The 26551-nt window shown below is 42.1% G+C and overlaps 2 protein-coding genes across 2 annotated transcripts in view; both read left to right on the top strand.

Annotated features, from left to right (window-relative positions):
* The window catches only part of LOC131334497 (uncharacterized), a 102060-nt gene that overhangs the window by 62920 nt on the left and 12589 nt on the right, over positions 1–26551 (top strand). Inside the window, exon 3 of the mRNA XM_058369536.1 lies at positions 16490–16542. The gene's annotated coding sequence lies outside the window, so the exon portion shown is untranslated. The remainder of the gene's footprint in view (positions 1–16489; positions 16543–26551) is intronic.
* Positions 12851–25143, top strand: LOC131330840 (uncharacterized). Its single transcript, XM_058364578.1, has 3 exons — positions 12851–12933; positions 23902–25013; positions 25112–25143. Exons 1-3 carry the CDS (start codon positions 12851–12853, stop codon positions 25141–25143), a joined length of 1227 nt encoding a protein of 408 aa, XP_058220561.1.

Below are 26551 nucleotides of genomic sequence, written 5' to 3'. Positions count from 1 at the left end.
AGCATGAGCACTTCGGCTTCTTCAGCTTCCTCGGCCAAACCCACTTGGGAGAACTCGTGAAACAGCTGCTCCAAGATTCCCTGATTGAAAGATCCCAACCAGTCAGTCCTGACCTTCGGCTGGCTGAGCTTCTTCTTGAATTCCATCCCTGCTGGCTCCTCATCGTTATCCGACCAGGTGTCGTTAGCGAAAATCTCAAAAATCGGTAGCAGCTCCCCGGTCTCTAAATCGATAAAGGGCTCAGCCTGCCCTATGTAAACAGTGTTTCCCTTCTCGCAGACGAAGTAGCTGTCAGGATCACCATAGAGGGTTCGAGGTTTTCCCGTACATTTCCTTCTTTTGGCATCATTGGCTGAGGCAATGTACCCCAAACCAAAGCAGCCCTCGCAGGAAGGAAAGGTAGGAAATTTCGGGATCCCTTGTTGGTGAATCCCTAAGCCCAGCCCAGGTAGATAGGATATCCTCCTCATAATATCCAAAGCAATAAAGCTTATGAAAAAGTCCCTAACGTTGATGGCCAAAACAGAGCCAGATGTGTCGAAAGAGAAACCTCTGAGATCCACGTCTTATTCATCTTGCACAATTCCCAGAACCGGAGTACCATCCTCTTTCAGCGGGCAAATGCCTGAGTCCCCGTAAATTGTTAACGTGCTAGTAGGAAGTCCCAGCATGACTTTTTGGTGGAGAGTAGATGGCACAACCATGATGTCAGATCTATGGAGCCACGGCCTACCAAGCAGGAGGTTGAAAGTGGCAGGGATGTCGACAACATGGAATTCAACATCCATTTCAAAGCCCTCAGCATCGAGCTTGAGCATCAGCGTACCCTCGACTACATGACGAGTGCTGTCGTATGCCTTAGTCAATCCTAGACGGTAAGCCACCCTTAAAGGCCAGACATTGATTGCTGAATCGTTGTCAATGAGAACAGCCGGAACCCAGAGCCCTCGGCATTTGACAGGGATGTGCAAGGGGCGATTGTGGTCAACCCCTTCAACTAGCAGGTCCTTATCAGTGAAAATCACGGTGTGCTTGGAAGTAGGTGGGAGGATAAGAGATATCATTGCTTCAGGAGTGATATCAGTTTGAACCTCAAGATGGGAGAGAGTATGGCAAAGTTTCTGACGATGCTCGCGAGAAGAACAGATCAATCCCCAAATTGATACAGCGGCGGGAATCCGCTCAAGTTGTTTCTGAATCATGTCCGCATCCGGTGTGTCAGTAGGTACCTCAAGTGGTGCAGACCTTGGGAAGGTAGAGGGCTCGTTCCTTTGGTTAGAAGGGTTGGACGAACTTCCAGCCTGCAGATTAGTAGGCTGAAAAATCCGTCCACTCCTCGTAACATTGTGAACGCTTCCCAAAGAGGGCACGACCTGAGAGTCTTGATCAATATCCCAGAGGTCAGCAGGGACCTCACCCAGTTTGTGCTTCCCTTTGTCAGTTGTTGGTGCTACCGTAGGAACTTCCAAGTCTAAACCCAAATCTTCAGCCAAGTCTTTTATCAGCAGCGAGTCCCAGAAGTCCAAATCCTTGACTGCCACGACCTCTGCAACAGGTTCTGGATCGGGAATGAAGGGAACATCCCAAAGCCCGTCAGCGGCCAAGGAGCGATTGACAGTCCAAACTTCTACCCCAACTTGAACATTGACTATATCATTGACGTGGAAGTCCTTGACCATGATTCTGCAGTCTTCCCTAGTCGGAAGAGGAACCATAGGGCGTGGAAGTCCCTCATCAACGATGTAGAAAGTAGGGTCATGCTCGACATTAGATACCGAGTTGACAAGCCTGTCGATGGTAGAGGGGAAAAAACATTCCCCTAAGACGCGAGGTTCTTCTTGAACGAAATCATCCTCGATAAAGTGAGTCATGTGATCTGGCAAAGTGTAGCCTTGAAGAGGATTAGTGTCAAAATCCAATGGAAATTGCCAAGTGGGTTCGGGATCCCAATAGTATTCCTTTTCGAGAAGCAAAGGTTTGAGTTATTGGAATAGCATTTACAAGGAGACACCGTCCAAAGGATCGAGCATCGTCTGGTTGTGTCCGACCTGCCATTCTTCATTCCAGGCCTGGTCATGCTCAGGGAGCAGGAGATACTCGAGGTGTAATGGGAAACCTTCTAGCTCAAGTTGGTTCCACTCTTGGATTAAAGAAGCGGCATAATCATCACCGTCGGCTATAGACCAACCCACAGCCTGCATGCTGAGTTCAGGCTCTTGCTTAAAGAATGCTGGTAATGTAGCCTTGAATTGGCTTTCAAAATTCCGAGAAGAACTAGGATCTGTTATGACCGGGATAGGATCACGACGAGTCGAGGTAGGACCAAGTCGTATAGGCTGAATAGGGTCATCATGGAGATCACCAATTATTTTGTTGAAGAGATTGAGGCCTGTTTATAAGAGTTGCAGAGTTGGATTAGGATGAGAAGGTTCTCCGATGAACATGAGTTCTACTTTTGATTCCAATGGAATAGTTACGATCGGTTTGGGCTGATTCATTGGGATTATATGGTCGGTAGGGTTGAATATGTTGGAGCAAGGGTTGATTTGAGTGGAGCTGAAGGATATGTGGTTGATATGTGGAGCAGCATTGTGCTTTGGCATGGAATTGGAAAGAATGTTTGGTTTTTGAGATGGCGAAGGTGGAGCCTGAAGGGTCCCTTCATCTATAAGATCCTGAATCGTATGACGAAGGCGAAAGCAGGAATCTGTAAGATGGCCAGCCCCTTGGTGATAGGCGCAGTAGAGATTGGCTTTGAAATTGGGTGAAGGATTTATGGGTAGAGGAGTTGGATCAAGGGGCTTCAGATGACCTGACTTGATCAACTTTTCCATAACAGAAGATAATGGTGCCTCAAATGCGGAGAAGCTGCGTGGTTGATTGCGCGGCCGATTGTTCTATGGAGTTTGCACTTGATTGACGTCGGCAATGTGATTGGTAGTATTGAAGGAGGAGGCCTTGGTGCCACTGGTTGCTGTGTTGGAGAAAGTCCCACCTCCAAACAGTGCATTGGTGTTTCCTGAGTATGCCCGAGGTTTTGACTTCGGAGGGTTAGAGGATTCTCCTCTTGATAGAATACCACTTTGCAGCACATCCTCGATGGCCAAGCCAGAGTCGAAGAAGGTTTCAAAGTTTGCCGACGCTTGAAAAAGAACCAAATGTTTAGCATAGTCTGGCTGAAGATTGCGGGAAATGATGCAAAGTTGATCCCTCTCACTGGGACGCTCAGTCATTAGAGCGGATTTAGCCCTCCACCTCTTGACAAAGTCCGCGAAGGACTCCTTGGCTTCCATTTTGGTGGATTCAAGTTCCCGTGTTGTCATTTTCAGCAGGGAGTTATAACTGTATTGTGAAATAAATGCAGCAGCAATATCTTCCCAAGTCTTCCTCTTGGCAATGTCTAGTGACAATAACCAATGAAAAGCCAGACCAAAGAGAGTCTGAGGGAATAGTTGCAACATGGCTTCGGGCTCAATTGACAAGAGCTTCATAGCAGCGTGATAACTATAGAGATGAGTCTTAGGGCCACTACTGCCATCAAACTTGGCCAGGTCTGGCATTTTGAACTTGTCAGGAAGCTTGGCATTGGGATACAAACAGAGACGGTCCAAGTCGATTCCCCCAGCACTGATCTTTTCAGATTTAGAGATAGACTCCTTCAGCTTGGTGATCTTGGCCATAAGAGCAGCCAAATCAGGATTTTGAGCAGGCCTAATGACAGCAGGGTTCAGGATTGTGGCTATTGGGCGAGCTTCTCTCGGATTGGGTTGAACTATGAGTCGCCTTGCATGATTTGGGTCCTCGACAAAGATAGGTTCTGCATGAACATCCTCATCAACCTCGCCTCCCGCTTCTGCTATTGGCGGAAGATGAGTGTTAAAGAGGTCATTCAAATGAGTAACATTGGCATCTGTCTGAGCAGCCCTCTATTGCATGGTGGCGATGCTATTCTGAAGGCTTGTGAACATTGCTTCCACAGTGAGTGGTTGGGGTTGATCTGCCATGACTGACATTTTCAGAGGAACTTGATGAAGATGAAGTAGTTGGCGATGTCAGGAGTTTAACTTACTGAATAACTGAAGACGAACCTGACTCAAGAGTAGCCAACAGAGAACGCGGAGAGTCTTCCGTTGTGACTTACTAGGACTATAACCTGACAAGCCTTTGAATCGGATTCTGATGCAGACATTCCCAAGTGGGTTTGCCTTTCTGCTTCGATACTCTCTGTGGTGGTGCAATGATTCAAAACTTTGCTTGCAGTAAAGTAAGAAAAGGCATAATAGGGGTCCTGCAATAACTTTAATCTAAAATAAAAGACGAAAGCAAAAGCGCAATCACCGTCGTCAATGTCGTCCTAGACTCTAGAACTAAAAGACAAGTCTGTCTCAAGATATTCGGACACTGCCAGAATCCTCAGAAATCTTTTCAAGGGTGTATCCATTGAATAGATTGACAAAGACGAAGAGATGTCAAAATGGTCTAAGCCTTTGACTATTCCGTTCTCGAAGTTTCAACTTTGAACGCAGAACAACTCGGTGTTGATGACGTGATACCGGAACCAGGGCGGCGTAGGCGACACAGTGCCATAGCCTAAACAGTGTACGTGTTGCTCACGATAACCAAGGTGGTATAAGCATCACCGCATTCTCTCCGTTGTTCCTTGTTTTCTGTTTGAAACCTCGATCGGGCATTAGACAAGGACTTAGAAAGTCTTGATTTCTCAAAGTCTTGTTGATCTAAGGACTTTGAAAAATTGATAACATGCACCATCGAGATGCATGACTCTTCATCGGGCCTAGGCAACATCCTAATAAGCATAAGATAGACACGAAAGAGGGACAACCTAGAAGCTTCCCTAAACATGCTCCTACGCAAAATGTTATGTATGTACAGAGCATGCGATAGGGAAAGCAGTAACACGTAGACAGTTTATGGGGGTTAGATGCGAGTAGATCTTACCCTCTAGGTACCTGTCCTAGTTTGAAGGGTGCTAGTGCTTTGTATATGCAAAGGCTGGTTTTGGCTTGTAACAGGTTCCTCGGACTAGAGCCAAGATATACCTCCCGCTGCCCGCGTAATCGCAGAGCAACAGTCAAACGGTAGAATGACTCATCATCGTCGAAGGTTGGTGGTCATTCGGAGTCCTCGGGCTCCGGTAAACCGTGCCGGATTGCCAAAATGATCCAACGAGGCTTATCCCACATCGATGCAAATGAAGAATGTTGAAAATTGATTTAAAAAGAAGAATCACAAAATCGCAAAATGCCTTTTCAAATTTGGCTCACTTTATTTAGTCCATTTTAAAAGGAAACTACACAAGTGATCAATTGAAAAAGTGCCAAATTGGATTGGCCGAACACGAGGTCCTGTTAAATCACCATTCCGACCTTCGGCAGCGCAAAACTCACTGTTTTGATAGAATTTTAAAGGATTGTTCATAAGTGTATTAAACTTTTAAGCATAGATTAATATTGGTTCAATTTTCCCCAGTAAAGTCGCCACTGTGGGCAGCATGCCCTTTGGAAATTTTTGAATTTCCAAACGCGAGAGCTCGGAATCGAGGGAGCGCGAGGACGGATGGCAAGCGCTCGCAAATACAGTCGCCACTTAGGTTTTTTTGAAGGTCCGACACCCAAGGAACCGTATTTCGACGCACCTGCCGCGCTATTTGATTTGAAAAAGTTAAGGAACCAGTCCGTCATAACCATATTTGGGTTCGGGAGCCAGGTTACAAGAGGGGAAGAGTTTTATGGCACCCCTCTCGCCCAATCCGGAGATCGGTCTCTACTTAGGCATTTTGTGAAAATATTTGCGATTCTTCTTTTATTTAACCAATTTTTAGCCAATTAGGGTAGGGGAACAGTTAATCGGGGATTTAAAACTGTAACAATTTGCAAAGTGAGATTAAAAATAACATGGATGAATGACACAGTTTGAATAATGAGTGGGATAAAACTCAAAACTGTGACCAGATGTCAAAACAGTGCACTGGTATGAATTTGATACGAGTAGTGGCCAACTTGCATGCATGGATCTGCCAGCATGTAAGTACACCATCGCGCGACAGACCCATACCACGCGCGAGCTTTGATATCTCGCCAGCAAATTGAATCTTATCCCCTTCTTGGCTCTGGAATGACCAGTGCACACCCAGGGACAAACCAAGCAGTTTATATGCACTGAAAGTAAATGATTATTACAATCAGAGTGAATGGAATTGAGATACAATCCTTAAACAGTGGGGGTATTAAAACAAAGGCCATGGACCAAGTTGCCCCATGCAAGGGCGACTTCTGGAAACAGGCTGACCATCGCGCGATGGAATTAGTTCATCGCACGAGTGTCCTGACTGGACTTCCAGGAATTGCTTTGCACACCTGGGCTCTGAGACATATTTAGAAGCAACCCAGAGGCATTCCAAAGTAAACAAGTAAACAATCTAAGCTAACCTACAAATTTTAACATGCAAGGCAGTGGATTAATTCTAATCATGCTTCAAGGTGATTTATTACACTATGAAAAACAGAAAAATAACTAGCATCCTATCCCCACGAGGAGCATTGCGTGATGACTAGAACAGTCGCGCGTAGGAGTGCCAGCGGACAGCTCTTGTAACCCTGCTGACTTTAGAACCATGACTGGTATTGATTACCAGCCTTGATCCTGCCAGCCCCCCTCAGGGACCAAAATAGTAAACAGGCAGTAAAGTTATACCTTTGCTTGAGTAACATAGAAGTGGATTGAACAAGGTGGTAGAGCTTGGAGAATGAGTGTATAGAGATGGCTTGAATGAGGGAATGTCAAGTGTATCTGGGTTTGTGTGCCTTTTTTTTGCTTGATTTCTTGTAAACCTTTGGAAGAAGAACAACGGGGGGTATTTATAGGAGATGGGAAAGTGCTTGGTGGGTCAAGAACTTGGCCTAGCAACCAGCCAACAAGGCTGGTCAGCCTTCCTTGGTGGAGAAAGAGGCCAACAAGGTGATGGGAGTGGTTGTGAGGGTGGTGCTAGCCATGCACCTGCAAAATGCTGTTCAATCGACAAAAACGGGGTTCTACAGATCAATAGTCCCCTGATCATCATAAAATCCAGTTGGAAAAAGGTGAAAGTGACAGGTGTTGACCATCGCGCGACACAGTGACTCCATCGCGCGATGGTTGAACCAGCCCCCGCGATGGTCAACAGTCAAGGCTTTGACTTTGACCAACACCTGGCAAGCAAAGCAACGCACGGGAGATTCAATTAATCGTGTGACGGTCAAAACCTGAGGTCAGGGTTTTGACTTAGGGTTTTGGGTTTAGGATAGGTTCCACTTCTTCCAAGCTCAAACCATTTCACTCTCAAGACTGTTTTTGATCTGATTCATCATTGGGGAAACCAGAAACCGAAAAACAAAGTAAAACAATTGGAAAACTAGATTGGGGTGTCTACAAAACTGAAACTCGATATCTTCACTTCCTTTGACTGGGCAATAGGCCAGGAATTCAGCAACAGCTCTCCCCTTTACAGATTTCCCAGTAACATATATTAATTCGAATTCTGCTAGCATTAGTAACCATTGTGCCATCCTCTCGGTGAGAGTTGGCTTCTCAAACAAGTACTTGAGAGGGTCCATTTGAGAAATCAGCCTTACTGGGTAGTTTAGCATATAATGTCTCAACCTTTTAAAAGCCCAGACGAGTGCCCAGCATGTTTTCTCCAGTGGAGTATAACGCTCTTCACATCCCACCATTTTTTTGCTCAGATAGTAGACATCCCTTTCAACCCCATGGTCTCCTTCCTGTGCCAACATACACCCCATGGAGGACGGAGTGACTGATACGTATAGGATCAAAGGTTTTCCCGACACAGGGGGTGTCAATACTGGCGGACTCCGTAGATAAGCTCGGATTGCTTCAAAAGCTATTTGGCACTGATTGTCCCATTTGAACGGCACACCCTTCTTGAGCAAACGGAAGATTGGTTCATAAGTCAAAGTTAGCTTGGCAATGAATCGACTGATGAACTGTACCTTGCCGAGAAAACTCCTCACATCCTTCTCGGACCGTGGTGGTTCCATTTCTAGAATAGCCTTGATTTTTGACGGGTCAACTTCAATACCACGGGTGGTAATCATGAATCCGAGCATTTTTCTAGCTGTGACCCCGAACGTGCATTTGGCTGGATTAAGGCGCATCCTATATTTCCTGATCCTTTTGAAGAACTTCTTGAGCGCAGGCAGGTGCCCTTCTCATTCCTTGGCTTTAACAATCATGTCATCAACATAGACTTCCACTTCTTTGTGGATCATGTCATGCAACAAGGTCGTGGCGGCCCACTGGTAAGTAGATCCTGCATTCTTTAATCCGAAAGGCATTACCCGATAGCAAAAGGTTTCCTATTCAGTGACAAACGTGGTTTTCTCCCGATCTTCTGGGGCCATTAGGATCTGGTTGTATCCTGAAAAGCCATCCATGAAGGAAAGTAAAGTATGCCTAGTGGTGTTGTCGACCAGCACATCGATGTGAGGCAAGGGGAAGTCATCTTTTAGACTTGCTTTGTTGAGATCCCTGAAATCAACATAGACCCTAATCTTGCCATCCTTTTTAGGGATGGGAACAATATTTGTGACCCATTGTGGGTATTTGGTTGCCATTAGAAACCCTGCATCGATTTGTTTAGTGACTTCTTCCTTTATCTTAAGCACCCAATCAGGTCTCATGCATCTTAGTTTCTGTTTTATGGGTTTTGCATCAGGATAAAGGGGGATCCGGTGTTCCACGATTTCAGGATTGATTCCGGGCATATCAACATGTGACCATGCGAAAACATCCTCGAATTCTTTTAGCAAACTTATGACAGCTTGACGCTCTTCCGCAAACAGCACGAAACCGACCTGAATCATTTAGGGATTCTCTTTATTTCTCAAATTTATTATGACAACTTCTTCTTTCACAGGCTGAGCATGCCTTTCTTCTTCCCTTTCGACTAGGGATCGGATCTCTTTAGGAATGTCCCCATCGAAATCGATCTCTTCGTCATCAGGGTCGACACAATTTATTTCAAAATCAGGGAAGTAGGCAGAATCAGATTAATTTATTCCATCATTAACAGAGGCCTCAGAGGCACCATACATACGGGTAGACTCAAATTCAAATACAGACCATGAGGAGTGGGGCCAAGACGCACCAACTCTGACTCAACAGACTTAGAAGACTCAGATGACTGGGACTCGAGCTCAGAGTTAGACCCTCGACATGCTGCACTTGGTAGAAAGATCCAATTCTTGTAATCTTCAATGGCATCCATGATGAGCGAAGTCGGGTCTTCGAGGACCTCATATCCTATCATTAGCACTTTAGCTTTTTGGACCGTACTCATTGGTTCATCCCCCCTAACCAAGTTCTCTAGGCTTCCCATGTTAAAGACTTCAATCCAATTGGTTGGTCTTGCTGGCTTCTTTGGGGCCTTAAATTCTTCCTCACTTTCTAGCCAGACATCGTTGGCAAATATTTCAAACCCCGGTAATAGAGTGTTGGTCTCTTTATCCCAAAACGGTTCTGGCTCCCCCCGGTAGACCTGTCTTGCTTTCTCTTTGACAAAATAGTCTTCCAGTCTGTCTCCCTTGTTTGTCTTACTGCCATTTAAGGGTGAATAATCGAGTTCGATAGTGCGCATGAGGGTTCCACGGGCTTCGAACTTCGCAGGCCCTTAAAGTTTCTTTCCCAATCCCAACCTTTGGCATGTAAGACATTTTCTTCATTATCTTAATGGCGACATTGCTGATGACAAAGTCATTATCGATTCTAACCGAAAAGACAGAATTAGAGGTATCTAACGAGAAGCCGCCCAGAGCGATATCTTCCTCCCCATGCCGGATTTCCAAGAGTGGGGCATTGTCTTCAGTAGGCGCACGGATCCCAGAGTCTCTGTGAATAGTGAGCATTCTTGTCTTAAGTCCTAGACAGATTTTTTGATGAAGGGTAGAGGGTACAGCCATGATATCGGATCAATGCAGCCAGGGTCTGCCTAGCAACAAGTTGAAAGAAGCAGGGATGCTCACTACGTGGAATTCCACCTCCGTTTGGTATGATCCAAAGGTCATAGCAAGCATGAGGGTTCCAACCACATCCCGGCGGGTGTTGTCATATGCTCGTACTTTGACCTCTGATGGAGAGAAGTCCTTATTTTTGTACCCCAAGCAGTAAGCAACACGGAGCGGGCAAACATTGATCTGTCCCCTCGGCAGGCAGATCTCGATCGGTAAAGGTTATGGCATGCTTGATGGGTATGGTTTCAATGAGTGCCATAAGCTCATCTGGGGTTATACCAGAGGGAACTTTCAAGTGGGAGAGGGCTTGGATGAGTCCTTCTCGATGTCGAGTGGAATGAACGAGTACATCCCAAACAGACATTCTAGCTTGAGTCTATTCGAGCTGTTGCTTGACCATTCCTTCAGAGTTTTTCTCAGGACGGGAAGGTTCTTTGGCTAGTAGGACGAAAGGTTGGAAAGTGTTTTTGGTTGGGGTAACAAAAGGGTTTGAAGGCTCTTTGGCTAGTGGAGCTGCGGGATTAGAGGATTCACCAACTTGGAGGTTGGTATACACGGCCACTCCTGGTCAAGTGATCGATCTGACGGTACTTCGATTCTTCACTCCATAAGTCAATAGGGGCCTTGCGCTTTGTTCCAATGGAGGTATCCTAAAGGTTGGATGCTAGATCAGCGATAACTAGATCTTCCCAAAGGTCCTCTGGTTTCCATTGTTCAGCTTCCATTACTGTTTTATTTATGGTCCATTCTTCATTTCCCACTTTTATATTGATAACTTCGGAGTTGGCCCATGGTTTAGCTCTTAGTTCGTCTTCCCATAAATTCATCAAAGCAACATTGACGTCCTCCGGGAAAGTGACCGAAGGTTCTGACTCTGCTTTTTCCGCAATGTAATCCATGGGGTTGAATTCACTGCTGGCTACCTCTTCTTCAGGCTCCGGAGGTTTGTAGGGGTGGTTTGGGTGAGTTGGGACAAGCTCCGGCCATCCATAGGCTGGTAATTCGGGTTGGTATTCTTCAGCGAACATTGCAGGTAGGGAGAATGTATCCAACGGGTCATTCCAAGCGAAAAGTTGATACTCGCTCAGGGTTGGATCCCATTCCCACTCAAAAACCCCCTGAGGGATCTGATAGTTCATTCTACCCTTCGAACATTAGAACCCATCGAGAGGGTCAGCATGAATGTTCTGCCAGTCAACCTCCCATCCATGTTCAAATGGTGGTTTTGCATTCCCTTGAAAGTTGGCTGTTTCGAACTCTTCCCAATCTGAAATGAGGTCTCCCCACATATTATCCCATTCTTCTAGGAAGCAGAGAGCAGTTTCTTTTGAAATTTTCATAATCGGCTTGGGTTCAGTATAAGGGGTGATGAAAAGGGTTGGATCAAAATCCTGGATGGTTTGGCCCGGGGTTAAGGTGATTTGGTTAATACGAAATGAGGTATTATGTTGTGGTAAAGGATTTGAGACGGTATTTGGCTTATCTGGAGGTGGGGTTTCAATCACGTTATTGTCGATGAGGTTTTGGATCTCATGACGAAGGCGTATGCAATTGTCGGTGGTGTGGCCAGGCATCTGGTGGAATTCACAATAGACACTCTGGTTTTGGTTTGGTGGAATGGTTTGTGGGGGCGGAAGAGGTTTTAATACCCCGGCTTCTGCCAGTTTCTTAAGCAGAGTAGACATGGGGTTACTGAATTGGGTGAAAGCTCGGTTCTTGGTTTTTGGCTTTTCAGAAATTTGGCTAACTTCTGCGGGTTTAGTGGATGAGGTCCCAGCTTGATTTGTATTCCCGAAAAGAATGTTACTGTTGCCAGAATACGCTCTTTTGGACTTCAATCCTGCTTCCTTCTTTTCCAAAGTACCATCCCGTAAGGCTTTTTCCACGGCCAATCCAGAGTCATAGAAAGTCTCAAAATTTGGCGCGGCCTGGGAAAGAACCATGTACGGGGCAAAGGAACTTGGCAGGTTCTTCATTATAATTCGTATTTGCTCCTTAAGATCCGGCTTGTTTTGCATTTGGGCGGCCTTGGCTCTCCAGTGTTTCACAAAATCAGCAAAGCTTTCTTTTTCTCCCATCTTAGTACTTTCTAGCTCCCTCGTGGTCATTTTCAGATCGACATTGAAATCATATTGGGCTACAAAGGCTGTCCCAATGTCTTCCCAAGTCCTTTTCTTTGATGGCGGGAAAGGAACCATTGCAAGGCTGGACCGGATAAGGATTCATGGAATAACTGTGCCATAGCCTCCTTTTCGATTCCTCGCATGGAAAGTGAGCCAGCATACCCTTGGAGGTGCACCCTTGGGTCACCAGTGCCGTCAAACTTCGCAAAGTCCACACCTTTAAATTTCTCCGGCAACTTTGCATTAGGGAATAAGCATAACTTGCTCATGTCGACTTCACCTTTCCCAAGTCGCCTGGTTTCTTGAACGGATTCCTCTAACTTATTAATCTTGGCAACGAGAGAGGCCATCTTAGGATCCATTGCTGGCGTTTCTTCTTTGGGCTGTTCGAACTGTGGAGGAGGCTTAGCCTGGAGCTTATCACTAACTTCTTGCATGGCCTCCATCACCATGATTCGATCATTTTTCATGGACAAGGTGGAAGCCTTAAGTTGTGCATCGACGTTGGCAATGGATTGTTTAAACTGAGCATCCAAGGCGGCCACGTTTTGCCTAAGTTCCTCTACCTTATCTCCTTGGTTGGCCATCGGTAAAGGGGTTTTCGAGTGGTATTAACGGTTCCTGTGGCATTTCTATTGACAGTTGTTTTTCCTATACTACCGGGACCTCAAACAACTGTGTGCCTTCCAAGGTGTCGATATGAACCAGTCTTTGGGAAGGACGAAACCAATTGAGTACAGCCCTTTCTTGCAGACAACCAATGTTTCTGAACTGGCAACAAAGTAAGAGGAGAAACTCAAGGCTCATCACGGATACTTAGCCTACCCTTCCTCATGCCTCTTAGAGACTAGTCCTAATACCTACCGTGATCCAGATCTCACTTAAGGTGTTTGTATAGAAGATTTTCGACAATCTGGGTAGGTGCTGTCAGGCAGGTTAAATTTTGAATGGTTCGGAATCAGAGCCAATCTCCTTACCTTGACCGTCCGAGACAGAGCAATATGATTGCCGGAATCCAAATACGTACACACCTAAGGTTAGTCCTCGATCAAGGAAGCCATTCGAGCATGGCAAACACCAGAGGTTTCTCAAACTCCAAGGAATTAAAGTCTCCTAGACTGACCGAATCCTAAGGGAGCCCTACCCTCTAGCCTACAAAAATGCAATGATGCATGAATGATATGTATGTACAGAAAGAGAAAACACATAAACATGATATATCACATAAGTCCTAGCCATGGGTTCCTGTCCTAGCTGGGGATCGTTCTACGGTTATGTACAAGTGCAAAAAGCCGATTTGGGTCTGGAAAAGGGTTCCTTGGACTAGAGCCAAAATGTACTCCCCATGTCAAGTGTATTGCAAGACAATGGTTGAACAGCACGATGGCTCATCATCGTCGAGGGTTGCAAGGCATTCCGAGAGAGCTTGTCACTGGTAAACCGGGCAAGATTTCTGAAACACACAGGCGAGGCTTATGCGGTGCGGAGTGTATAGGATAACAAAGAGCTTTATTTTCCAAAAGACATTAAAAATTCCCTTTTGAAAATGTTTTTCAAGCTTGGCTCACTTTATTAATCAATACTTTGGAGAGAACTACACAAGCGAACAATAGTAAAAGTCCCAGTTCGGATTGGTCGGATGTAAAATCCTGTTATGTCACCATTCCTTTCTTTAGCAGCATGGAGCGTACTGTTTTGACAAACTTTTGAAAGACTGTTCATTTATGTATTAATTTCCAAATTTTTGATTAATGCAAAAATCCCCAGCAGAGTCGCCACTGTGGGCTCCCCGAACGGCGCACACCCGAGAGAGTCGCCACTCGAATTTTTGAGATGGATGATCCGAGAAACCGATAACTTGTTTTGAAAAAGGCTTTTGGTCTAGCGAAAACGTTGAGACTTTGGGTCTGGGAGCCACATTACGAATAGGGAAGGTTTTGTCGAAAAGCACCCCACTCGCCCGGTGAAACCGGTTTCTACTAAACATTTTAAAAAAGGAAACTCTTCATGAATCTTTAGTAAACAAGTAAGAGGGTAAGGGACATGGGAAAATATATCACATTGACGTGCGTGTGGTGCTGTCTGTATAGAGATGATAAAGATGATGCAGTGCATAAAAGAAAAGCGAAGCTTCTAAATAAACTGCCTGAGTCACTGTGATCCCCTTCACGGCATACTGTAATGTCGCGCACGGCTTTACAGTACGCCGTGCAGGGTTTCTGTTCTGTTATGAGATCGTCATCAGCCCTCAGAGTATAACTTTCACCACTTTTGACAGGCATCTGAAGATATGCTTAGTCATTGGATCACTTTAGAACAGTACCATTTCATCAAGCCATGGATATAAAACAACTTTTAGTACATTTAATCGCTTGAAATGATCAAGAAAGCTTTGTTTATAAATGAAACATGGCTCGTAGATATGGCCTTATTCTGAGAACGCTGACAACAAGTTTCTTCTTAACAGAAATAGGCCTTATGAAAGATGACTTGGATGCAGACAGTTTGAACAAGAAAAATAGTAGCTGACAAAATGTCATCCGTTTGAACACACTACGCCGTGCGCCGCATTGAAACGCCGCACGGTGTGGTGCCTTCAGGTCAGTAGCTACTTTGTTTTCTAAAAAAAAAATGATTTTTAAATCAAAGCTTTACCAAAGGAGGGTTAAGTCTGACAGCAGAAGAAGTTCCCTCAGGGTCATAACTGAGCCAACCCAAGGAAACTTGATTTTTACCTGTGATCTTGTGCTTGGACAAGGACGGATGATGTCAAATGAATGCTGGTGAGGTCGGTTGAAAGAAGAGGGGTATGGATGTGTGTAATAAATGGGTACATTGAGTGGTTGGGATCTCAAAATGAGTAAAAGGACTCTCTTTTAATGATGAAGAGAAAAATGGGGACTTTGAGAAAGGAAAAGCTCAGAGAATATTTTTAGAGCAAACCTTCTCAAGACTTGGAAGTGAGGAGTGGGTATGAAAGCATGATGAGAGAGAAAGCGAGTTCAAGGCCCCTTTCCCTTGAGTGGAGGGGTGTATTTATAGGCAAGAGCCAAGGATTTTGAATTCAAATGGCGGAGGTATTTTCTGGGTGGGTTAGAAGTGCCTTTTCAACTTAGCCAACTTGTAGCTGTGGCTCAAGTGGGCGTGGCCGACAGCTAGCTGAGCCAGTCAGAACTTTATCTAAAATGCCGTGCGGTTTACCTCATGACCTCGTGCGGCATAATGAATTATATTATGCCGTGCAGTGTAGAATTGTTCCGCGCGGTATTTTAGGTCCAGTCCAGGGCTTTTGGGCTTTTGGTTTGGGCTGAAGGGGTCCTTTATCCAAGCTCGCAAAGGTATCATTTCCTTTATTTTATCATCGGGATGTTTAAAGGCTCTCTAAGGTCTGGATTGTGGTGTCTACATTATCTTTCAAGTTTCCCCCACATAAGGTCTATTTATAGTGTACAACACTAAGTACTTTGGAGTGTTTTATGGCAATGGCACTATGATAAATCTAAATGGTCATTGTTGTGGATAATAATCCTTCATGAGTAGGTTTTACAGATACATCAGTGATGTTATCAGTACATAATTTGCAGCAATAATCCATATACTGGTTGTTGATTTTTTTTGGTAGTACATGTTGGTTGTTAATCCAGCTTGCATATACAATTTGTGTTCTTTCTTTTCAAGTTGAAGCTAGAAAATCAATCATTTGAGTTGAGTGAGTTGGTGATATGTGTATCTCTAACTTGGCCTGGCATCTCATTTAGGTGTGCTTATTGTTGGCTCATTCACCTCCTCTTGGCTTCATTATGGCTTAGGTGTGTTTGACAATGGATTATTAGGTTGCACTAATGACAATTATGCTTTAGTTTCGTATTTGTTAGGTTGCACTGGTTGTTGAATTTTTTTTTTTTTGAAGTACATGTTGGTTGTTAATCCAGCTAGCATATACAATCTGTGTTTTTTCTTTTCAAGCTGAAGCTAGAAAATCAATCATTTGAGTTGAGTGAGTTTGTGATATGTGTATCTCTGACTTGGTCTAGCATCTGGTGTAGGTGTGCTTGTTCTTGGCTCCCTTCACCTCCTCTTGGCTTCATTATGGCTTAGGTGTGTTTGACAATGGATTAATAGGTTGCACTAATGTCAATTATGTGTCAAGGAAACAATGCAAAGAGTGTAGGCAACCAAAGGAGGTAGCAGCACTGCCAGCTATTACAATACATGGAGTTTCTCTTCGAACTGATCCACATTCTCTATGCGTTGTATTGGGTTCCATTCTTATGTGTTTGTTTACGTCTTAGTTTTGCATTTTCTACAGAATTAAGTTTTTGAAAAATTTACTCACAGGTGTGAATTAGTGTTGGCATCTAAAAAATGTTTCGGTTCGTCATGGTACTGAGGTTAAATGTTATGTTATTGTAACAACTCCAATTTTTAGTAAATAAAAATCTCGTTGTTTATTCAAATTTCTTAATTTCTCTTGGATGGCTCTATGATTTTTCTGTTAATTTCTTATAATCCATCATACTTAGATTATATCTCTTGGCTAGTATAGTTAGCTTCTAATTAATGAGTTGGAGAAACCTAACTACCAAACCATTTAGTTACCTTTTAACCATTACCTATTGGACGATAAATGTTAGGGAATTCTTTATCCATTGGACAATAGAAAATCTAGATTTTCTACCAAAAGTATTTAATAGATTTTGTTAAAGTACTCATATATAGTTATATATGGTTATATATACATGCCTAAAGGACATATGGTATTATTCTAGTGTATATAGTACCTCACTCTTTTATCCATTGGTCAATAACCGCTAGGAAAATTATTACCCATTGGATAATAGTATTAGTCTTGCCAACAAGTACAAGGGTTATTTAATTAAATCATTTCCTAGATTTCCCATGGGATGATATGCTTATGTATATATATGTATGTACTACATAATATATTACCCTAAGATATCCTAGGTACATAATCTAATATTTTAATGGAGCATGTGCCTAATAGGACTATTTTAATAGGGAATTTAGATCTTATAATTTTTTATTGGATATTGAAAATCTACCTAGATTACATGGGTACATATATATATATATATATATATATATATATATATATCATATTATATAAAAGCCTAGATTTCTTAAAGTATATAATTTATTAGTTTAATGGAACATGTGCCAAATTGGATTATTTTAATAAGAGATCTTGATTTGGAAATCTAGTACTTGTGTACTTTTATATACTTAGTCATATTTATATACATACTCATATATGTTGTACAAGAGAGAGAGAGAGAGAGAGAGAGAGAAAGGAGGGCCGAGAGAGAGAGGAGGAGAGAGAGAGAGAAAGGGAGGGAGAAAGAGAGAGGAAAAGAAAGAAAGATGGGATTGTACTCACCATGATCTTCTTACATCCTTTCAATCTTGGGTTGTATATCTCTTCAAGCCATATATAACTTCCATTGTCCTTATTTGTACAATTACAAATATAAAACCATGTACAAACCTCCTTTCCTCCACCAATCTTTCTATAATCCAATCCAATCCAAAGTACCAAATCTAGCCTTGCATGCCTAAGAACTAGGTAGGAGTTGTACAAGCAACCCATAACCTAACCTATCAAGCTTTCAATCAAGCTTGACAAAAGGAAAAAAAAGTGAGATATATATATATAGAGAGAGAGAAGCTTGGCCTATAAATAGAAAGCCATTCCAGGCTTAAACTTACACCTTCACTCCTTTGATCTCATTTCTCTCTAGAAACCATTTTCGTTTTCTAGACAGCCTACTGCCCTTCACAAATCCTCATTTTTCTCCTGCTTAAAGTAGTTCTTAGAACCAACTCCCTTCAAAAAAGTTGTAGAGCACTTCAATACCTCCAAGTTAGACCCAAGAACCACCTTAAACGGTCAAGAAATGACAAAGATATTGACATCCGAAGTTTAGTAAAAATCTCGGATTTCCAGTTCCAGACAGCATATTGTCTCTTCCTAAATCATCATTTTTCTCCTACTTAAGGTAGTTTCTAGGATCAACTTCCTTCACAAAAGTTGTAGAGCACTTCTAGAGCTTCAATTTCGACCCAAGAACGATCATATTCGGCCAAATATTGACCAAGTTACTGCCATCCAAAGTTTGGTCTAAATTTTCAAGTTTCACCGCCCGTAGAATTTTCCAACTAGCTTATTCGGCCCCCGACTAGTTTCGGATCAAGGTAGATTAATCGCTAGTCATTCTCCCTAGTATAACTTTAGTTGTTTTTGCTTATGATATGACAAGTTAAAGTATTAGAAATAATTAGCAAGTTCGTTTTACTAAAATCTTGAAATGAAATTACGATCTTGTAGAATCATCTTATTCCCTAAACCCAAGTATAGTGTAGAACCGTATGTTAGAAAATAGAATATCTTACTCTTTAGTTCAAAGTATAAGTTGAAGCATTTTTAAGTATATATGGTTATCTATCGTTATTTATGTTCCGAATGCATGATGGAAAACCAATTCGTTTTTGATGGTATGAACGTGTTGAATAAGGAACTTTTACCTCAATAAACATATGTTGTTTTGAATTTTCCACAAAAGAGGAAAGAATGAATTTTTGAAAGATGAAAACTTCTCGCTTGTTTGGAAGTATTCGTATTTTGATCTTTAGGATGGTTATGAGCATACATACATGAATTGCTTGCATTACTTGTGGTATAATATTGAGTTGGATGACCTTGTTAGTTTAAAGATTTCAATGAATGATGTCGTATGTAAAAAGTCCTACCGCGGAGTCGATGCATGAAAACGAGACACGAAAATCGAGAAAGTAGAAACATGACTCCTAGGGTGTGGTTAATGAAAGACATGTTTTGAAAAGGTGAAATGTTTTGGAAACTGTAACAACCCTGATTTTTTTTTTTTGTAAGTAAAAATTTCGTTAAAAATTTGAATTTTATTTTAATACTTGGATTCGCTTCCAAAAAATTCCTTTTGTAATTCTAATAATCCGTCATAATTAGATTTTAGTGTTTTTTAAATTATATTTCTTGGCTAGAGATTCTACTTGGCAAATGTAGTTCGATTCTAACCATTTTGTTAGAAGAACCTAACTACCAATTCATCTAGTTACTTTCTCCTAACTCTAGATGAGCCTTTTGAACCTCCTTGAACCTTCCAAAACCCTAGTGGAACCCTTTGGACCTTTAACTTTTACCCATTGGACGATAAAAGTTAGGGAAACTTTTATCCATTGGACAATAGATCTTTCATCCAAGATCTTTTGATAGAGGATATAGTTATATATAGGTATATAAACACATGCCTAAAGGACATATGGTATTATTCTAGTGTATATAGTACCTCACCCTTTTATCCATTGGTCAATAACCGCTAGAGAAATTATTATCCATTGGATAATAGAATTAGCAAGTACTAGGGTTTTATTTAATAATCATTTCCTAGATTTCTCATGTGATGATATATTTATATTAATATATGTGTGTGTACTTTATAATATATACCCTAGATTTCCCTAAGATTTCATAAGTACAAAATCTAGTATTTTAATGGAACATGTGCCTAATTGGATTAGTTTAATAGGGAATTTTAATCTTATAATCTTTTATTAGATACTTGGGATCTTTATAGATTGCATGGTACTTTATATATATATATACTTATATTATTATAAAGTACCATGTGCATATTAGAATTTTTTATTAGAAAATCTTGGCTTTGAAATCCCTTAGTACTTTAAGTACATTATATATATATATATATGTGTGTGTGTGTGTGTGTGTGTGTGTGTGTGTTCTTAGAAGAGTATATATATATGTACTAGAGAGAGAGAGAGAGAGAGAGAGAGAGATTTGGTGTGTACCTTGCCTTGATTTCTTTCATTGTACTTTGACTTGCTTGCAATCTATGGTTATATATTCTTCCAAGCAAAATCTATCCTTCATTGTCCTTTTATGTTCTTTTAAACACCAAATCTTGTACAACCCCTCCTTTCCTCCATCAAATCTTCCATAATCCTATTCAAAGTACCAAAATCTAGCCTTGCATGCCTAGAACTAGGTAGGAGTTGTACAAGCAAGCCATCAAGCTTTCAATCAAGCTTGACAAGTGAAAGAAAAATCAAAGACATAGAGAGAGAGAGAGAGGATTCGGATGAGAGAGGGGAGGGATGAGCCTTGGCCTATAAATAGCAAGCCATTCCAAGTCATTTCTCACACCTTCACTCCTTGCTCCAACTTCTCTCTAGAATTTCTAAGCCTTCCAAGTTCCAAAGTTCTAGTTTCTTGAGTTTTCTTGAAGTTCTTGAGAGCTACCACTAAACCACCCCTAGATCTTTAAAGTAGTCTAGTTTAGTTAGCAAAATTGTTTCTAGGGAGAGAAAATCCAACTCTCTTCCTTTCGAAGCACTTCGGGGCCGTTACGCCGCCGATTCGCAAAACCATCAACCGATTCTCAAACCCGACCAACTACCAAGAAGTAAGGTAGAGTCCCTCATTCATTAAACCCAAGTATAGTGTAGAACCATATGTTGAGAAATAGGATGTCCCTACTTTTTAGTTCAAAGTATAACTTGAAGTATTTTTAAGTAGATAAGGTTATCTATCGTTTATTATGCTTAGAATGCGTGATGGTTAACAAACTCGTTTTGCTAATGGTGGTATGAACATGTTGAATAATTGACTTTTACTTCAATAAACATATGTTTTTTAGAACTTGCCAAAAAGGAAGAAAGAACGGCTTTCGAAAGATAAAGACTAATTGTTGATAGGAGTATTCATATTTTGATCTTAAAGATGGTTGCGAGCATGATTACTAATATAGAATTGGATGATCTTGCTAGTTGAGTTTCAAGATCTCAATGAATGATTTATGTATATGTGAAAAGTCCTACCGCGGAGTCTATACATGAAAATGAGACATAGAAATCAAGAAAGTTAGAAACATGACACCTAGGGTGTGGTTAAAGAAAAGGTGTGTTTTGACTTGAATAAAATATTTTTGAAAACTACATAATGGCCGGACGTAGTAGCCATTGTGTGGGTGTGTTTTTCGAAAACCCAATGGGAACCCGGAGCGGCGGAACCATTGTGGGATACTCGAGAACCCGGAGCGGCAGAACCGAGAGTTTTGAATTGTGGATTGGTTATCCGTGGAGAGGAGCCAATACCAAATTCAATGATTTTGTGTGTGTTCCAATGGGAATCCGGATCAACGGAACCATTGTGAGGTTGTGTGCGTTCCCATGGGAGCCCGGAGCAGCGGAACCATGGTGAGGAATTGTAGAGACCCGTGTTTAATTTCAATAATTTTAATGTTAGAATAAAATTAGAATATTGAGGTAAAGAGAAAGTGTGATTTGAATATGTGATTTGGGTTGAATGTGATAGAATCTGGAAGTTTGGGGTGAAATTGTAATTGATGTGTGTGGTGGTATAAATAGGTGAGAGTGAGTGGTAGAGAATCATTCTCCCACTCACATCTCTCTCTCTCTCTCTCGGTCTTCTCTCCCTCCCGCCCGATTCTCTCTATCTCTCTCACTCTCTCTCTCTCTCGAAATCAAGCCTATAAACTTGAGACCCATGAAAATTAACCTTCATTCCTCCTTCCACGCGCGATCTTGAGCTCGTATTTCGTGGGTTTGAGCTCGGAGAGGAGTATTCGGATGATTCAAAGTTTTCGGAGCTAGGGCTTGCTTGGTTGGGCTTGGATTTCGTTCTTCGACTTCGAGGTAGGGATTTCTCTCATCTATTATATGTTTATGTGTTGATTTGGTGTTTGAATCGCACCTTAGATCATTGGTTTTGTTGTTGGAATTGTTCTGGTGAAATCTGAAAATCGTGCACTGAAAACCCAAGTCCTACCGGTAGGAGTTTTGGCCCTACCGGTAGAAACGCTGTCCAGTAGAGTCATTTTCGTGAAATTGTGGTCTCCTACCGGTAGGAAAATGTGTCCTACCGGTAGGAAATGAAAAATTCAGCATTTTGGCAAAACTTCGAAAGGGCATAACTTTTTCATCCGAACTCTGTTTTGGGTAAATTTTATACCGAAATTCATGTGCCGGAAGTCTACTTTCCAATGGTGGTGGTCTCATCTCCTAATTCTTCACCGATAAGATTTGGTAGCCAAAATAAGATGGATATGTTTGTATACGTTGGATATTCCTTTTTCCTTAGAAACGTTGAGCGAGCCACGGACGTCCTTAAGTACGCCTGAGTACATAATTGAATGATTAGATGAGGTTAGTGGTATGCTTAAGTCTTTATAGTAGTCGTTGGATTCCGTATGAGCCTATTGATATCGAAACGAGGGTTTAGAGAATATATGGAACATAGGTGAGCGAAGGTTGTGTGTGTTGACATGCTATGTGAAAAGCGAACATGTGGAACACCCCTTTGAGTTAAACAACGCTAGGCATGGATATATGAGACATTTTCTTATATTTGATATGTGGTACATCTCTTGTGTAATTGGTACGGTTTTATGAATTGCAAGGTGAAGATCTATGAATCGTTGTTAGGGAATATCCCTTGATATGTAAGTGCTTGTATGGTGATGAGAAACTAATTACGTAATGATAGCTAGTTGACTGAGATAAAATTATCCCTACTACTTCTTTGTGAATAAGTCTTTGTTGTGAATTCATTATATGTGATTGAGATGAATGGCTGAGTTGTGAGGTGTATTGGAGGAATTGTGGTAGAGTGATCTATACTATATGATCGATGTGATTCAGTTCTTTTAGTGAGGAAGGTATTTACAGGGAGTAGCGAGACTCCATAAACAGCCCAGAAAGAGTACTTGCTTGTGATGTGTGACGTGTGATGTGGGATTGCAACGGTGATGTATATGAGTAAACGAAAGGGTTTGTTTGATGAATATACGAAAGAAATGATTGGTTGTCGAAACAACACCATAGAGTCATCTATCAACAGGTCCTTTTCTTTAAACATGGGACGTTATGACTAAAGTGAAGTCAATGAGCGGATAGAGTATTCGGAATAGGGTGTGGTGGTTAGCCTAGAGTCTTGGTGTGTAGTCATGGTACTTCATCTATGTCGTCGACAGTGGGAAAATTACTAGTCGTGTTTTGTTTCTCCTTTGAGATACCGTATGTTGCCTCTGTTATTCATTCTACCTGTCATCCCATTTGCATATAATAGTTGTGTAGATTTCTCTACTGGGCTAGTGTAGCTCAACCTATCATTTTCAGGTGTGAACCCGGAGCAGTAGCATGGAGCGAAGTGCATGCATTCAAGTGCATATTTTCGAAAGAAGTGGCAAAAGAGACTCAAGGACTTTTGATAAAACATGTTTTGGGAATGTAATAGCACCTTAACTCTATTTCTTTTTATGATCTAATATATTCAAACTCTTGGAGTTGGATCTGTAATTTAATGATTAGGATTTGGTGAACTCTTTTGGGGTATTATGTAAGATAATGTGAGGGGTTTTATTTATGAAAAGCTATCTTTATTTATGTTGAAAATCGAGGGCGTGACAACTTGGTATCAGAGCATAAGTTTAGAATACCTTGAGACCGTGGGGAGACTTTGAGTCTCATGGGTTCAAAAAAAAAAATTATTGCATTGTGACATGACTTGTGTGCTACTGAGTGATTGACATGCATCCAACTAGGTGGCATTGCATTTATGTTACCGTATAGTGGCGTAGAGTTGTTAGAAGAGATTGGTGGAGTTGGAGATTCGTAGTGTATCTTTTGTTGATGATCTTTTTATTGTTTCTTTGTAGTGAGATGCCTCCGAGACCTGAGAATAGACGGGGTAGGACTGGGAATCCGAGAATGGAGGCAGGACAGAATCAGCTTGCTAGGGATATTGTAGCGGCACTTGCGGCGGCTAATCTTTTGCAACCACCCCCTAGGGATAACGTGAACAGTCGGGCCATAGTAGCCATGCGAGAGTTTAGTCGTAGAAATCCACCTCAGTTCGATGGAGAAAGTAGCGACCCCCTTGTGGCTGATCATTGGCTTGCACAAATTCGTAAGATCTTCAACGCACTAAAGATTACGGAGGACGACCTACGGGTGAGCATAGTAGCTTGTCAACTTACCGGTGAGGCGAATGAGTGGTGGGAATCTGTTTTAGGAGTAAGGAGAGACGTTAGGAGGGCGGCTGGAGTTGCAAATCAGGAAATTGAGCCGGTTGAGGAAAGTTTGACTTGGGCTGAATTTGAGACACTTTTTGAAAACCAATATTTTCCAGAGTCGTATCGTGAACAGCTTAGAAACCAATTCGAAAGGTTAGATCAAGGTGACATGACCGTTTCAGAATACGCCACTAGGTTCCAAACCTTGTCCCGTTTTGCGCCAGAGTTAGTTGCAACCGATGGTAGGAAATGTAGGCGTTTTGAGAAAGGGTTATGTCTGTCTATCAAGAAGTTTGTGGTAGGTCAACGAATTGAAAGGTTTTCTGACATTATCGAGTGTGCTAGAAGTATTGAGTATACGGAGGAAATACCAGAGGAGCCGAAAGTGCAGGAGTCAAGAAAACAACCCGTTGGTAAGAGTGTATCTATAGAAACGTCTGGAAGCCAAGGGAGGAAGAGACAAAGAGAACAGTTTCTGTCCACCTCAGGACAGCATAATTTAGAACCACCTACTCTTTCTAAAACGTCAGGAGTATCGTCTCGGTCAACGATTGTGTGTTATTGGTGCCGCCAGTCGGGCCATCGTGCAGTAGACTGTCCTCAGGAGAAGGAATATCATGGTCAGAGACCACCTCGGGTTTGCTACCGGTGTCGTCATCCGGGGCACTTAGCGGTAGATTGTCCACAATCGACAAGTAGAGGGAGCGTACAAAGACCCACGGGGTCGGGTCATGCGTCTCATACCGCGTTGCAAGGTAACGTGAATTTATGTGTTATGTTGAGATTACTTATGCATATACAAAGTGCTTATTTGCCAAATGATTGTTATTATGAAGTGCATGGTCTATTCTAGTGTTGGATAGCATTGCGGAGTTGTCTTTATGAACTTGTCTGATAAAATCTAAGTGTTGTGACAACTAGACTAGTGGGATGAAAATATTCAAGATTTATAAAATGAATAGAAATCGTGTAAGGTCTTGTGGGATTGAAATGAACTAAATTACTATTGGGCTTCTTAGAGCCACGAGTTATGAAGTATTGGACACTGTGTGAGCCCGTGGTTGTGTAGGGTACTGTGTGAACTCGTGGTGAGATAGGGCACTGTGTGAGCCTGTGGTATCTGGGCACTGTGTGAACCCGTAGGGTATAGGGCACTGTGTGAGCCCGTGGTTGTATTGGGTACTGTGTGAACCCGTGATGGTATTGGGCACTGTGTGAGCCTGTTGTTGTATAGGGCACTGTGTGAGCCCGTAGTATGCTGGGTACTGTGTGAGCCCGTACTATATTGGGCACTGTGTGAGCCCGTGGTTGTATTGGGTACTGTGTGAACCCGTGATGGTATTGGGCACTGTGTGAGCCTGTTGTTGTATAGGGCACTGTGTGAGCCCGTAGTATGCTGGGTACTGTGTGAGCCCGTACTATATTGGGCACTGTGTGAACCCGTTGTTGTATTGGGCACTGTGTGAGCTCGTGGTTGCGTTGGGTACTGTGTGAGCCCGCTGGGTACTGTGTGAACCCGTTGACGTGTAGATGTATTCGGTACTGTGTAATTGCAATAAATTGTGCGGAAAGTCTATGATTGGTTGACTTATTACTGTATTTGGTGTATAAAATGTGTTGCTATTTAGTTTCAACGTACATGTTAGAACTAGTGTGCAATGTTTCGTTCTTAGGATGTGGTGCTGGATAGATAATGATATAATGTGAGGGTACTTGCTACATGCTAGATAGATAATTTATTGAAGGTGTTTGTATGGACGATTTAACCTCTTAGTTAGATGTAATGCTACATGCTAATTGGAATCTCTTGTCTCGACTACTAAATTTGTTGCAGCTTATGAATTGATGATAGTTTTGCATGTCTTTCAATTTTTGTATTATGGTTTCGTTGAGACAACTGCTAGTTTGGTTAATCCTTCGTGAAGTTGTTGAATAAGCAAGACTACCCTGGACGTCGTAGACATATGCCGAACATGAATTGAGTTCTTTACTTGGGGCACCGTGTAAGTATAGTGAAATGTGTAGAGTGGTGGATCTTGGTCTAGAAAGCGGTTACATTTACGGATGTACTTATTTTGAACTCAAAAATTTTCTAAAAGGGATAATGCTTTGTGAAAATTGAATCTTTGCATAGTTCATTTTCAGCAATGATAACGATACAGACTTGGAGTCGGCTATATCATAATTCATTTTTATGTTGTCAAAATTGTCATTATTTTCAAATGACCAAGTGAGGTGTTCGTAATTGATTGTTGATAATATCTTTCCAAAATGAACATTCCTTTTCAAATTC

Source organism: Rhododendron vialii, chromosome 1a (assembly GCF_030253575.1).
Source record: "Rhododendron vialii isolate Sample 1 chromosome 1a, ASM3025357v1".
Lineage (NCBI taxonomy): Eukaryota > Viridiplantae > Streptophyta > Magnoliopsida > Ericales > Ericaceae > Rhododendron > Rhododendron vialii.
This window is presented reverse-complemented; position numbering and strand designations above follow the sequence as displayed.

Coding starts and splice junctions, on each gene's coding strand:
- LOC131330840 (XM_058364578.1), top strand. CDS start 12,851: ATGAACCAGTCTTTGGGAAGGACGAAACCAATTGAGTACAGCCCTTTC. Junction 12,934..23,901: donor GTTTCTGAACTGGCAACAAA/GTAAGAGGAGAA, acceptor GTTTCTTTGTAG/TGAGATGCCTCCGAGACCTG. Junction 25,014..25,111: donor GTCTCATACCGCGTTGCAAG/GTAACGTGAATT, acceptor GGTCTATTCTAG/TGTTGGATAGCATTGCGGAG.